This window comes from Anthonomus grandis, chromosome 1 (genome assembly GCF_022605725.1).
Source record: "Anthonomus grandis grandis chromosome 1, icAntGran1.3, whole genome shotgun sequence".
NCBI classification, from domain to species: domain Eukaryota; kingdom Metazoa; phylum Arthropoda; class Insecta; order Coleoptera; family Curculionidae; genus Anthonomus; species Anthonomus grandis.
In genome coordinates, this window is record NC_065546.1 from 56,843,236 (window position 1) to 56,859,015 (window position 15,780).

Sequence of the window (15,780 nt, forward strand, 5' to 3'; positions counted from 1 at the left end):
CTAACTTGAGATTGCACCTTTACGATTTTTACGTATTACCGGATACTTTTGGGAAAAACTTGGGAACCAAAAAATCAAATTCCAAATATTTATTTAAAACAATACAATTGCCTATAATAGGACCTGTGTGATTTCAAAATAACAGAATTGTTTACAATAAAGACACTTAACGTAACATTCATAATTACAATTTTTGTTTTGCTACTAGGTTTTGTTAGTGACTTAACGGTAATAAACGACCTAGATTTACTTTCGATCCACAGTTTTAATTTTTTCTTAAACAAGTTCAATATTCATACTTTTTATGTCAATAGGTAAAATATTATATAATTTTGGTGCCAGGTAAAAAAAGTTACATTGCGCACTTGTAGAACAAGAATTTGTGCCATGTTATTTCGCGTTTCTCTGGTCTTGCAAGCTTTATATTTTTTAGAAAAATGTTTTTTAAGAAATGTAACATCAAAGACTTTACACTCGTGAAAAAATTGGTTAGTGGCACAGAGATAATTTTTATCATAGATTACTTTTAAAACATATTTTTGACTCTTTTCAAGGTGGTAAAGATGGTTGTTACTCACCCCTCCCCATACGGCACTACCATAGATAATATCACTTAAGAATAAGAGCAAAATATGAAGTTTTTAATTGTCCCACAGTAAAAATTTCCCAAAACTCCATTTGAATTTTCCTGACAGCCAATGTATCTTCTTCTTCTTAATATGAACATCCCAACACAAGTGCGAACCAAAATGCACTCCCAGATATTTAATTTTATTAACCCCCTCTATTCAAATTCACACCAACAATCACATTCCGTGTTAAGTGTAAGCTCTTCAAATTCAGGGAGGTTAGAAGCCAAAGATGTAAAGAGCACATAATTTGTTTTGCTGATGTTTATCGTTAATATCTTTTCTTGAAAGTAATAAAAAGTGTGATAAAAATTATTGCCGTTCCCCTTTATACTTGCGCTTTAAGGCATCCCAAGTTTCATCTGCCGTATAGAAAGTTACGGTATCATATCGAGGTCAAACAAATAATTTACATATAAATTGAACAGCAGTGGTTCTAGCACTGCTGAGGCTGATTGAGGGACACCCCAGTACACAATTCTTTGGTAGCTTTTAGTGTTTTTCACTTGAACTGTCTAAAACCTGTTTGTCAAATAATCTTTCATTAGATTGAGTACAGTATCTCTGAACCCGTAATTTTCTAAACAGTTTAGTAAATTAAGTTGACCACTAAAATCAATTATTTTAATGCTAAAATTAGATTTATCAGGCTAGAAGAGAGTTGCTAAATATCCTTTTTTCTAATTGTTTATTATTCTTAGTTCTCGCCATGATAATAGTCCCGCATTTTAGCCTAAGATTTCATCGTTTAATGAAATGACGTTTGGACCGTTAGAAATTCTTCAATAGAATTAAGTGACGCTTGAGCTCAAAATCGTAGAAATATTTTATTTGATTGGCAAAAGTATCCATAAATATGCTTTTCTCAGAAAACTTTTAATGTTTCTTCGCCCTTATCAATGTTAAATCATTAAAACATTAAAAATCACTTCGGGCATAAAATGATCTTGACTTCACTTTAAATAAATTAAAAAAAGGAATTCATAGGTCGTGTTTTGACTGAAGCTGTACAACTGGAAGTTTTAGGCAACTTTAACGCAGAGCCCTCTACATCACTTCGTAGCGTGTCACGCCAGGTAGGAATGTCTCACCAACCAGTAAGAAAAGCACTAAAATGTATTAAATCAATTACATCAAACCCATATAAAATGCAAATTCTTCGACAGCCGATTTTGATAAAGGAATTGAGTTTTGTGAAATAATGACTAATTTTATAAACGAAAACCAAAATATTTTACAGAATATTTGCTTTACTGATGGGTGTTTTTATACGGAAATGTCAACAAACAAAATTGTCGCTACTGGAGTAATAAAAATCCGCGAAGTTTTAGAGAAGGTCACACTTAATATAGAGAAGATAAATCTTTAGGCTGGTATTCTAGGAAATTCTATTATGGGACCATTATTTATCGAAGAAAATCTAACCGATGACCTCAATCTGCTGACCCAATAGACCTTTTAATAACATCTAGCTTAGAAAATTAAACTGATGCAGCGGATAATACGTAGGGGTCGAGAACTATCGATAGTGCTATCGATATTTATCGATAGTTTGTAAAATTAGCAAAGTGTATGATATGTGGAAAAGAATACAAAACAAGTGGCCACAAAAGCAACATGCGAGATCACTTAGATAGACATCATCCAATACATAAGGGAAATATACAGCAGTCAGCATCAGATGAACCTGTAGAAACTACAGCAATTATTGACTCTGAAGGGTCATTTTCTAACACGTCTAGTGCTCGTTCTAGTGCTCGATCAACAACAAGATCAATTAGCCCCTTTTTTAAGAGAGCCCACCAATATGATTCGAATTCAAGGCATAAAAAGGAACTTGACAGAGCCCTTATTAAAATGGTGGCTCTCGACTTTCAGCCTTTTAATATAGTGAATGACATTGGCTTCAAAAAATTTGTCAACCTGTTAGACCCAAGGTATGTACTTTCTAGTTCATTTACTTTAAGTGGCAAAATGTTAATCGAATTTTATTTGGAAATGTACCAGAAGGTAAAAGCAGAATTAGAAAAGATTGAATATGTTGCTATAACTTGCGATTCCTGGACCTCCACAGCAACAACAGAGTCATACTTGACTGTGACATGTCATTATATTAATACATATTATGAACTAAATACAGCTATTCTTTCCACCAAACCTCTAACAGGTGGAATAAATTATACGGCCGAAAATATAGCCCAGACCCTAACCGAAATATTCAAAGAATGGAACATTGAAAATAAAGTTACGTGCATTGTCACAGATAATGCGGCTAATATGATTAAATCATGTGAGCTACTAAAAAAAAAGCATTTACCATGCTATGCACATACTCTTAATTTGGCAGTCCAAGAAAATTTTGTCGTTATCCAACTAGTAATTAAAAAATGTAAACATGTAGTTACATTTTTTAAGAGTAGCACCATTGCTATGGTTGATATGTTTAAAAAAGAACAAAATATTGATGCAAACAATGAAGGACATAAAGAATATAAATTGATACAAGAAGTGACTACTAGATGGAATAGTCCATACTACATGCATGAAAGGATCTTGAAAACAAATGATGCAATTGGCAGAGCCATACTAAAATTAAGAAAGGCACCTGTACCTCTTTTTGTTGATGAGATCACTCTTATACAAGATTGTGTTAATATTCTAAAATGTTTTGAGGAAGCTACCAGAAAAGTATCAGGTAAGATTATTCATTTAGGAATTGTGCATGTGGTTTTAAAGTACGTATTTTAATTTTTTAGGTCATAATGTAACAGTGTCCCTGATAATTCCTTTGACATTAGGAAATTATAATTATTTAACAACGATTCATCTAGAACTTGTGATGGAGGAGGGAAAAACATTTTGCAATAGATTAATTGAATCAGTAAAAAAGAGGCTGTTTCCATATGAAACTAGGACGAATACGAAATTGGCGACATTACTTGACTCCAGGTATATTTATTTACTTATTTTATTTATCCACTGGCAAAGCCCAATTACAATTTAGGTAGTGTTATAAATTAACAAATCAAAATATAAAAATACTAAATAAACAATATAACTAGATTTAAAAGAGATAACTATTCCCTTACTTTAGGTTTAAAAAATAAGCTTTTCGAAGTAAAGATAATGTACCATCGGCAATTTCATTATGGAAAATGAAATGTATGCTATAATGAGAAAAAGGTCTGTTACTGACCAAACTCAGCCAACCATTCCAACACCTAGTGCATCCTCGGCCTCGCTTTTTGCGTTCTTGGAAACGAGAATAGCTGAGAAATCAAAATCGGTAACATCAGATATCATAATCACAAAACGACAGTATTTAGAAAGGCCCAATTCAAGTGACGAAACTGACCCTTTGTTATTTTGGAAGGTAAGTTAGTAAATATAATGTAAAAGCCTAACATCTGCTTTTATTAATTTTATTGTATTTTTTAGATAAGTGGCAAGGAGTTACCCCCTACGGACGAGTGCGCCATTAAATATCTATGCGTTCCAGCGGCATCGGTAGAAAGCGAGAGGAGCTTTAGTGCTGCAGGGCAAGTTATATATATCCGATAGAAGATCTAGACTAAAACCAGCCAATGTAAACAAACTAGTATTTTTGCATAAAAACAACACTACAATAAATATTTTTTAAAAAAGTGTAATTTTTTTGAACGTAAAATTTTATTAAACTTTTGGAATAACTATCGAAATACTATCGATAACTATCGATATTTAATACCTTAACAATCGATAACTATCGATAGTTCTCGACCTCTAGTAATATGATTTTGCAAGAAAATTTAACCACCACACAATTTTCTTCGAGTTAGAGAATGGTTTAGTGATAGATTTCCTGGCAGATGGATTGGTTAACGGAGAGCAGTTGAATGGCCACGACGATCACCCGATTTATCACCTTTAGATTTTTTTTAGAGGCATTAAAAATTAATTGTTTTTAAAACAGAACCTAGCAATTTGGAAGATTTAAAAAGAAGAATCACAGCTGCGTGTAGACAAATTCAGGCAAAAGTTTTCTAAAACGTTAGAAAGGAGTTTGAGAGCAGACTTTACTACTGTTTGGAAAAGAATGGACACTTTGAATATTTTATAAATTGAGATACCTTTTATTACTTTTTTATATTCTATTTCATTACAATAGTTATTACTTAAAAAAAATAATATCTTAACCCATATCTACATATGCAGACAGAGGTGCAGGGACACGCCTGCATATGAAGACGCAATTTGATCGTCCCCAGAGGACAAGTCTTCAATTGCAGTCGTTATTAGCGTGTACTAAGGTTTAGAAAGATCTGTTGTGTCCCACTAAATACTACAATAATATTGAGAATCGTCCCACGAAGCGTATAGTATGCATATATGTAACCTGCGCATGTGTTGACAGTCAGCTGATATTTTGGCGCCAAGACTGCAAGAGCAGACAAAATCTACATAAGGTTAGACATTCAGACGTGGTTTGTGTCCCAATAAAGTGCACCTGTGTTCGGTAAGTTTTACAGGTGAAAAATAAGTAGTAGGGGCTCATATTTTTTTTGGAAATTATATTTACATATAGTTTTGGCCAGTTTCAATCTGGAGTTGGTGGTGATAATAGAAAACTAACATTGAAAAGTAGTGCACACAATAAATAACTAGGGCACAGTATAATATTTTGTTTTTACACGTTTTTGCTTATGTAGCTGCAGCTGTGTAGCCCAAAATTCGTTGTGCGGTAGTTAGGTTAGGTTCAAAATTTTTTTATGTGTATAGATTTTGGTAACCAAAACAGATAAAAAACATCTCATTGCATGAGCCCCTCCTCGCCAGAAAATCTAGGCAAGTACATACTGTGAATGGACATTCTGTATTATATTAGCTACTTGTCTCGGCAGTACCAGTAAAATTCTATTTTTTTGCAGAAAAATGGACGAAAAAGAAGAAGCTAGGCTGTTGAAGTTTTATGATGAAGTCGAGACTGCTGAATCAGCATCGTCTAGTTCGGATGAGGCTAGTCAACAAAGTGATGAGGATCCTTATCATAACTCTGAAAGTGGGGATGAAGACTATGTTCCATCAAATAATAGCTCTGATGAAACTCAAGAAAGTACCGCTTCTGAGAACGAGGATATCAGTTCAGCATCGAATGACGCAGAACCTTCGTTACCATCGCCAAGCTCTAATCAGTCAGACAGCGATAAGGAATGGCACAGCGACGTTGAAGACATTCCGGATTTCAACTTTGACAACGCAAATGCTGGGATCAAATTAAGATTTGATCATGTACCATCACCGCTAGAAGTTTTCAAAACTTTGTGGGATGATGAAGTGATGGATCTTTTGACATCATGCACTAATGAGTATGGGAAAAAAATGGAAACGACCAACAGACCCCATGCAAGGTATGCGGGAATGGCACCATTTCCGAACACCAATTTTGAAGAAATGTGTAAGTTTTTTGGATTGTCACTTCTTCAAGCTTGGGCTTTTGAAAAACGTACTTGGGTACGTTTTCCAACTCTGCGAAAAATATTCTCCTTGGATCCCCTTTACTATCATCCCATATTTTCCAACGTAATGACTGCAAGGAGGTATGAGCAATTACTACGGGCGTTCAACTGCACCAAGGAGAAAGGAAATATCGATCGTCTGAATAAAGTTACTTCTCTGCTACAAATTTTGATACGCAATTATCAAAAAGCCTTTTCCCCGGAAGAGGCATTAGCACTGGATGAGTCGCTTTTATTGCACCGAGGCAGATTAAGCTTTAGGCAATATATAAAAAATAAACGTGCCAAATATGGAATTAAATTCTTTGAAATTTGAAAATTCTTTGAATTTTGCTCTCCTAATGGGTACAATCATAACATTGAAATATATAAAGGAAAACAGGACGATGGAGAAGTTTCCAAGCTACAGGCATTGGTATTCAAACTAATGCAGCCATTTTTAGATAAAGGTCATCACTTGATAATGGACAATTATTATAATAGCGTGGGGTTGTCCAAAATTCTCCTTCGTAGAAAAACTCACACGACAGGCACTTTGAGATCAAATCGAAAACAAAAACCCAAAAGTAGTTACGACAAAAAAACTCAAAAGAGGCGACCATATTTGGAAAAGAAATGGTAAAGTGTATGTCAGCAAATGGAAGGACAAGCGCGATGTTTTGTGCATTACTACCAAATTTCACCCAACGATGATAGAGGTTTCGAATTCTTATGGGAAAAAACTACAAAAGCCAAAAGAAATTCACGAATATAACATGAATATGTCAGGGGTAGACAGATGTGATCAATTTACTTCCTATTATAGCTGCCCCAGAAAATCAATAAGATGGTACAAAAAGATGATATTTCATCTGTTAGATGTTACCGTTATAAATAGTTTCTTGCTGTATCGAGATATCACAAAATTAAAAACAAATTTACTTCAATTTCGGGAGAGTATCATTAGGGGATTACTTGGGATTCCAAACAATTTGGGAAAAGGAAGAAAACTGGTGAACCAAGGTGTAGCAAAAGCTGCAAAAGTTACAGCTGAGGAGACAATTGTACCTGAAGTTCTACATGTCTTAGAAAAAATACCAATCCCGCCCAACTCTAAACGCAAAAGTCATTTCCTGCGATGCCGAGAGTGTTCTAAGCATGACAAACGCGGGCAGACATCATGGAGATGTAAGGTTTGCGAAACGCATCCCCCATTGTGTGTTGGGTAATGCTTTGAAAATTTTCATTCCAATAAATGAATTTCGGTTTTTGTAATACCTATGTTATAAGCATATGAATTAATATTTTTGTAGTTTCTTACTTTTGTGAATAAAAACTTTTATTTTTATACATGATATATTATTTCGTAGTACCTATGCAACCCTTCAATAATAAGTTGTTATCCAAAGGGACAGGTCTGCAATAGCAGTCTGGCTGTTTCTTTACGAAAAAACACCACAAACAAAAATATTCTAACAGACATATATTTTATGACAGTAAAACATGTCGATTCTACAAAAAAAAAATATCCCAGGAAGACCCCAAAAAAATTTGTTTTGTCCGCGAATGGGTTAACGGTTTTAATTTGTTTCTTCTAAAGTATTAACAAAAAGATGAAGTACGTGGTATTTTTGAAAAAATCAATAAAAAACCTTTAAAATGAGGTATAGCTCGACCAATTTAGGATTTTAGAGGTTATGTCCGCCCACGCCAGAGGGCTGCTGCAATTTGATTGTAAACCAACCTAAAAAACGGTCCCCCTCAAAAATAAATTTGACGTGTTTTTGGAAATTTTTAAATTTTATACAGGGGCAGAAATATAGAGGGTGGTGGCACCTTTTCAAATTGCATTTGAATTTTCTAAATGATGCGTGAAAAAACTCTTAATATAAGCTGAAAATTTGAAAAAGCTTGGAGTTTTATTTGGCCTCATATCCGATTAAATCTAAGAAACACAAAATCTAACATACCTTGATCACTTTTAGGCGTCGAGGGTTGTTTGTCGGGCGGCCCGACGCTCTGCGGTCCGACACTGCTCGGGTCCGGCGTATTCGGCGGAGGCATGGGACTGGGCGCGGGCCTCTCCACCGCGTTACTGTCCACCGGTGGGTCCAACAGCGTTTTGTCCATCGGTACTTGTTGCAAATGGGGCGCCAAATGGTGTTTGCACACCTGCGCGTACAACTTGAGCATGTCGCTGGCCTCCCCCTCGCCCAACAACGTGAACCACTCTTCGACCGGCTCGTTGCCGATTTTCATTTTTGATTTTTTGCCCACCCGCAGGATTCCGTCCCTCAGGATTTTCGTGATCGGACTGTGTCTGCCCAGTTTGCAAATCTCGTAGGCGGTCGATAATTCCTGGAAAATATACGAATTATTGTGGTGGAGAAGTAGTCTAGTTGACTTTAGGTATCTCCGATTTTTAACATTTTTGAATATAAAATAGTAAGGTACCTAGTCTTCTTTGGACTATTTTAAGCAAAAAAAATTGGAGGGTGAATAATATTTTCTTTAATAAAATAATAAAAAAAGACAAAAAATCATGACAATGGGTACCTATATGTACGATATAAACACGTTTTCGAATTTTCGCTGCAAGGGCTTCATGTAATGGTAATGAGAGTGAACTAAGAACTGGGCGGACTGGGTTCAGATTTCAACTGTGGCAGTTTTACTTTTTTAATTTTTTTGCAATTAAAAATTTTGTTTACAATTATTTAATTTTAATGAAATTGTGCATAAAAAATGACAAAGCAGAGGAAATTGTTCATATATCATTAAAAAAAATTGCTTTTACCTTTTCTTGTATTAAGTCCCTTATTTTCGTGAAAAAAACATACCGAAAATACCCCCATGTATGGCTTAATGTTTTGGTACTTTTTAAATTTCGGTCGGAATTAAAAATAATATGAAATATAGGCATATTTTATTTAAAATTAGGTTTAAAGAAAATTAATTTTTCATATAAATAACAAAAATTATTGACGTTTGACATAACGCCGCGAGGTGACAGCGTTGCCATATATGTTCTTTGACCAAAGATTTTTTTATTTTTGCCATATGATTTTTTTAGTGTTTTGGGCTCGGTTGAATGCATTGCATTGTTGCATTGCATTGGGTTGCGTTAGATGGAGTTAAACACACGGGGGGCTGTGTGTTGGGTTGGAATAGGATGGGATCGGTTGAAATGGGTTTGGTTGGGTTGGATTGTGTTCGGATAAACTGTTTTGACAAATGATTTTCAGGAAGAGGGGTTGGTTCGACATTTATGAGTCTTCTGTATAATTTTTATACGTAGTGATATATCGTACAAATATCGGCATAAGTAAAGTATGAATTTTTTAGTGTTGTTTATTGGCATGTGTATAAATAGTGAAACCCGTTTGCCAGTATAATGTGACAACAGTGTTATCATTCTTGCAGGATCAAGCCTGTTGTTGTTTGTTGGTGACCTAAAGAACGAATTTAGCGCGATTCACTTGGCATCCAAAGGTATATTAGTGTAGGCATTTGTTCTCAAAAATTTAGCGTCAGTTATAATTTATAATCCTGTGATTCTTTAGTTAATTTTACTTAATTATTTCTAGTACTTTCCTTAATTTTGGTTTGCTTTATTTATATTTCGTAAATTTTAATTACGGATTAAGTGTCTAATATTTTTGATTTGATGCAAGTGATTTCTGCCGAAGATCCTATTATTGCGAACAACGCAACCATTTATTTTAAATTTAACTTAAATATGTTTGCATATCTTCCTTTCTCACATTACTTTTTACGTAGCCTAATCGGCACGACAAAGCTGTGCGAAGTCAAAAGGAAACCTATAAATAACGGAGTCAAAGAAGCCGCCCCGTTTAAGTTTTGCCGTCGTACAAAAAAAAGTTACCGGGAACCAAGCAGCGCGATGCAAAAGTCTAATATTGACCGATCAGTGTTCCGGTAGTCGAGTTACTGACAAAAGGGTGACGTCTCGACCCGCCTAATCGTTTCTTTTACGGTTTTCACGTGCCAGTGATGGTTTGTTTTTAAAATTAATAGTTTCTGCCCCAAGAAACTTTTATTACAAGCTATCAGTTAAAGGGTTTTTAATTATGCAGTTAATTAAACTTGTGAACGAGCCAGTTCAATCAATTTAATTTATCCACGAAAACCGTAAATTTCTAGCCTGGAAGAATTACAAGTTGGTAATCTTTGTGCTGGGTGACTAAGTATACAGATTGGGTCTTTGTAGCTTTGTACTCTTTGTAATGTTAAATATGTAGTAAAGCAAACAAACAAGTGTTAAAGGTGTAAAGGTGCAAGTAAACAAAAAGAAGTGAGTGTAAACAACCTGTAAAAAGTGAAAACAAAAAGTGTCCTGTTTGGAGTATAAATACTGGAATTTACGGACTACTGTAAGTGTTTTGAAACCATTTTTATGTAATAACTATTTTGTGCCAACTGTGTTTACTTTGGCTTTAACATAATTCGTTGAAAATGTCAACATTTTTGTAATTACTTAGTTTTAGTTTGTAGCTTTCATAAAGTTAAGGTTTTTATGAGTGAATGAGAGAGGGTGCATGTGAATTCTGTTAAATATTTTGGTATCCAATGTTGCCACATTTATTTATTGGAAATTAAATAATTAGTTTGTTTGTGTATAAAGTGGTTTTTTATTCAAGGTTGCCACCCAGTGTCCTAGATAATACAGCAGCTATTGTATGGAAAAAATAGATGCTGTCTGGTAAAGCTTGATATTGGAAAGAGTTTCTAATATATCTGTACGGTGGGAATTTCACCTCCCACATTTTTTAATGTTTGTAACACCTATTACAAACATTAAAAAATGGTTCTTTAATACGCCAAAATATGCGTTGTTTATCCCGAAATTATCGTCGATACTGAGTGATTCAGCATGGGAAAACAGCCTCTCTGGGAGTTATGTGTCTTTTTTGAGAGAAGCAATTATCCTATCCGATTAACCCTTTTTTTAATGTGGGAATGGGCTTGTGAAGTCCGCACCGGATGTGCAGCAATGTCGGCAGGTTGTTCGCGAGAAAATGCAATCCAGCAATATTGCTATTTTAGAGACATTTGTTCTTGGCAATTATTGCCAAATGATAATTTATTCCCTTTCGGTAAAGTGGCATAAAATGTAATTAGGTTTTATTTAATTTAATCGTTTTCGTTTCTATAAATAATAGGTGGTTCAGGTCGGGTCGTCCAAATTGATGGGTCGCTAATCGCTAGAAGAAAATTCAACCGAGGGACTTGTACGAGAACGCTGGATTTTGGGGCTTGATAATGTACATTCCCAATCGTACATCAGCAACTTTAGAGGGCCTTATTGAAAAACTTGTGTTGCCGAGCACAGAAATTTGGACGGATCTGTGGAGAGAATATGCCAGATTACTAAATTTAAATGGTGTTTCTCTCTACATACATAGATCGGTAAAACATTCAACAAATTTCGTTGATCCGGTAACAGGTGTATGCACTAATTATGTAAAAGGATATTGGTCCTGCTTTAAGCAATACCTACGTCGCTTAGAGGTAATAAATGCAGTCTCCCATGATGCCTCAATATATCGACAAATTTATGTGGAAAGAAATGTATGGGAAAACGCGAATTTGATGGATTTCACAATTTGTTACAACAAATCGGTAACCGATATCATTTTTAAATATAAAATGTGGTTTTGTTTATATAAATATTTATTTCAATTTTGTGTACAGTGTATCCAAGATAAGGATGTCTGGAGATCTCGGCAGCTATAGGTTGCGCATTTGAGAGCCTAACAATATGCCGTATAGAAAGTTTTAAAATTTTGAGTAGATCCGGAGACATTCGAGAAAAACCGAAGTTTGCCGTACTACATCAAAACTATCGGAATTTAATAAAAAATCATTTTTTTCAATTTAAATATTGTAGAAACATGTTGTGCCATACATCGTTGTAATCGTAAAAAATATGCTATCTTACACAGGGTGTACGTTTTTTACGCGCCATATAAGAAAATGAAGTTGATGATGGTTTCTTCGAAACGAAACGTCGTACGAAAAATCTCGCAATGTAATTTTTTAGAGCTTAAAAAGTGGCCATGAGAAAATTTCTATTGTTTTTCCATATCTCTTTAAATAACGCCCGAAAAAAATAAAAACAAAATCGGCAAATTTCGGTTTTTCTCGAATATCTCCGGAACTACCCAAAATTTTAAAACTTTTTAAACAGCATATTGTTAGGCTCTAAAATGCGCAACTTTTCTCTAATTTAATCAACCTCGTATTTCCTATAGCCGCCGAGATCCCCGTGATAGACATCCTTATCTTGGACACACTGTATATAACTGTTTGTTAAATTTTTCTTAAATTAGCAATCAATAATCTAAGGAATATATTAAATGGTTTCCGTATTTTTTCACCGTTAACATTTCACTAAGGTCATATTTCTAAAGTCCATAGGCAGACCTAACCCCAGTTAAAAGGTTTTTACAAGTTCAACGGGACACCCTAAATAAAAATATAGAAACTCAATGATTCTTTACCGCATGTAAACCAAATCTTAAAATAAAATAATAACTTATGTTACCTTAAAGAACGTCTTAACTCTCGGTAAAATAGCGTCGTTATCGGGCGCCACGACCACGTAAGCGACGTCCCTCGAATACGAATACGGTTCCAACATCAAACTCTCCCACTGCTGTAACGCATACGGGGATAAACACAGCCAATCTTTGTCGTGTCCGACTATCACCGAGGGTATCGGTTGCGGTTCGCATCGGTCGTCCGTCCCTCTGCCGGCCAACCGGTGAAATTGTCGCCAGGTGAGCGGCCCCTTGACGGCCGACGGCGCCTCCCATAAACGCGTCTGACACTTTTTCTGGATCGCGTCCTGCAGTAGGGGCTGCAGGCACTTCATCACGCGCACCACGTCCTGGTTGCATTGGGGCCCGGGGGCGCGCAGGTACGGCCATCGGTGCACGCCTACCGACGCGCTCGATTTTGTCTGTTTGTCGTGATCCAACTGGAAACAAGGAATTCATTTAAATCGAATTTGAAATTCGGGGCGCATTTTAAAATAAATGGTTCATCAATTTCAAATTCATCCGGGGATCACGCATTTGTGTCTTGTCGCAAATGTTCATCCATCTCTATGCGATATACAGATATTTATTCCAAAACGAGTGTGAATCTTCGGCAGCGGTTATAATATACAGCGAATACAATTTACGATTTACCTATAATACCATTATTGGAATAGCGCGCCAATGTCACATCGGTCACTGCCGATGAAACGACTAATATAAGTGGAATAGAACAATTTTCTAATGGAGTCCGGTATGTGAGAAAAGTTGCAGGGAAACCCTTGGCATTGAGATTCACTACATGAAAGGGCAAGGTGAATTCGCATTTTAGTGTACTTCAATGTCATAAAAAAATTTTCAAATGAGAAAAATAATAAAATACTGACGATGATCTTTGTTGTAGGTTCTGATGGAGCACGAGCTTTGAGTGAAGAGCTCAAAGGATGTGCAGCTATTGTTAAAAATTCAGGTTTAGATGTACCTTATTTTTATTGTGCAAACTACCATTTGAATCTCTGGCTATCTGTTACGCATGCGACATTGCACCGATTCGCAACTGCTTGGGGACGGTCAAAAAAGTCGTCAGTGTCTTTCGAAATTGTAACAAGGCTGGAATTATTTTAAAGAAAATCATTCTTGAATCGAAGACTGGCGCCAAGCAAACTCGTCTTCTGAAATTTTGCGAAACGCGTTGGATTGAACACCTCGCATCACTGAGCCTGTTCTACGAAAGCATAAAATTTATTGATTCCACTCTGGAAGAAATGGACGAGCTGAAAGTAAAATCTGATGGTGTGCAGCCAAAGGAGCTGCCTGCTTCTAAATTCGAACGCCACAGTTCATAATTTTATTGGCAGTGCTCAAACCTATCTTTGGTTTAACTAAAAGTTTCAGTCTCAATTTACAAAAAGAAGATTGTGATTTAAGTAAATGCATTGAATACGCGAACGATGTCCATGATGACATAAAGAACATGCGTACAAAGGCAGACGAAACATTCCAAGAAATTTTTGAATCAGCGACACAGATTACTGAATCGATTAATACCGTGCTGACGGTTCCTCGACGAGCAGGACGTCAGAAAAACCGAGACAACTATGCTGGAAATGCTGAAGAGTACTATAGGCGATCAATCTACGTTCCATTTTTGAACAAGTACTCTGAAGAGCTTGAAACGAGATTTTTAAAACAACGAGATCTGCTTTCCAAGATGCAAAATATTATCCCAGCAAAATGTCCAGAGATTGATGAGGTTGAATTGGACAAGACCATCTCTGTTTTCAAAGAAGTATGGCCAAGTGAATTTACTGAGACAACTGAAAAAATATAATCGGATTTGAAAATGTGCAAAAGCTACAGAGTAGTTTTTGAATTTCTGCAACTTCATTTGAAATTTTTCAATTATACAAAAATAAATGTATTGTTTTAGATTTTGCGTAAAACTTCCTGTCAGGGAGCGACCGAAAATATTTCTCGACGCTCTCGACCTGTGTGCTGAGCAGTTTTACAAACATATCTATCGGCTCCTTCAAATAAGTGCAACACTGCCCGTCATAGTAGCTTTAAGTGAACGGTCATTTTCAACTTTACATAGATTGAAGACGTATTTGCGTAACAAGACTGGAGAGGAACGACTCAATGGGTTAGCCTTAAATAGTTAGCCTCAATATTCATCGTGATATTCCACTGACTAGTGCCCAAATATTGGGCCTGATGAATAAAAATCTAGCAATTGCTGGATCTTGATATGAATAAAATTTTGAAGCAAATGTTGCTTTTCCTATATCTATGTTATTAATTCTCTTTTTTGCTGTCCTAATTGACGAACTATATTTGTTGGCATATCGTTATTTTGTGCGTCAATTTCATAATTGATCTCTTCAATAAAAATGAAATCTTCATCATGCAGATGTTTTGCGATATTATGAAGCACAACGCAGGCAATCATAATTGATGGTGTTTTTTCTAATTTATTTCTAATTTTGTACTGAAGGATAGAAAATCTTGCTTTTAACTGCTCAAAACATCGTTCAATTATTACACGTTCTCGACAGAAAACATTATTATAATTTTGCTGCTGTTGGCTTGTCGGATTTCTCCAGGGAGTCATAACCCAAGGCGATATTGAGTAGCCATCGTCTCCTAATAGTACACATTCTTCTGCGCTGTTCTTAAGGATGTTGTATATGTTAACATTTTTTAAAATTCTGCTATCGTGCACAGAGCCTGGCCATTGGTAGTCCACACTTGTGAATACTTTTTCTGCATTACAAGTCGCCTGCACGTTAATACTGGGATATCCTTTTCGGTTTATATATTCATTACCGAATTCTTGAAACTTTGGAATCCTTACGTGTGTGCAGCCTATCATTCCGATGGCATTGGTAAAACGGTATTTCTCTGACCACAACCGTTTGACTTCCACAACAGCTTCAGCACTTCTAGGAAATTTAATAAAGATATTGGCCTTCTCCAAAACTGCATTATTAGCGAAGTGAATGTCTTACAGATAGTGGTTTGAAGAACACCGAGTTCTTCACCTACAGAATTTTGAAAGCCTGGATCTGCCAATACTCTCACAAATATTATAATCTTAGTTTGAGGTGATAATGC

General features: G+C 35.7%; 1 protein-coding gene across 3 annotated transcripts in view; it reads right to left on the reverse strand.

Annotated features, from left to right (window-relative positions):
- Positions 1 to 15,780, reverse strand: part of LOC126744317 (mediator of RNA polymerase II transcription subunit 13) — a 203,763-nt gene that overhangs the window by 28,660 nt on the left and 159,323 nt on the right. For all 3 annotated transcript variants that reach the window (XM_050451876.1, XM_050451798.1, XM_050451732.1), the window contains 2 exons: positions 12,672 to 13,106; positions 8,074 to 8,461 (listed from right to left, as the gene is read on the reverse strand). In XM_050451876.1, coding sequence (XP_050307833.1) covers positions 8,074 to 8,461; positions 12,672 to 13,106 — 823 coding nt within the window. The remainder of the gene's footprint in view (positions 1 to 8,073; positions 8,462 to 12,671; positions 13,107 to 15,780) is intronic.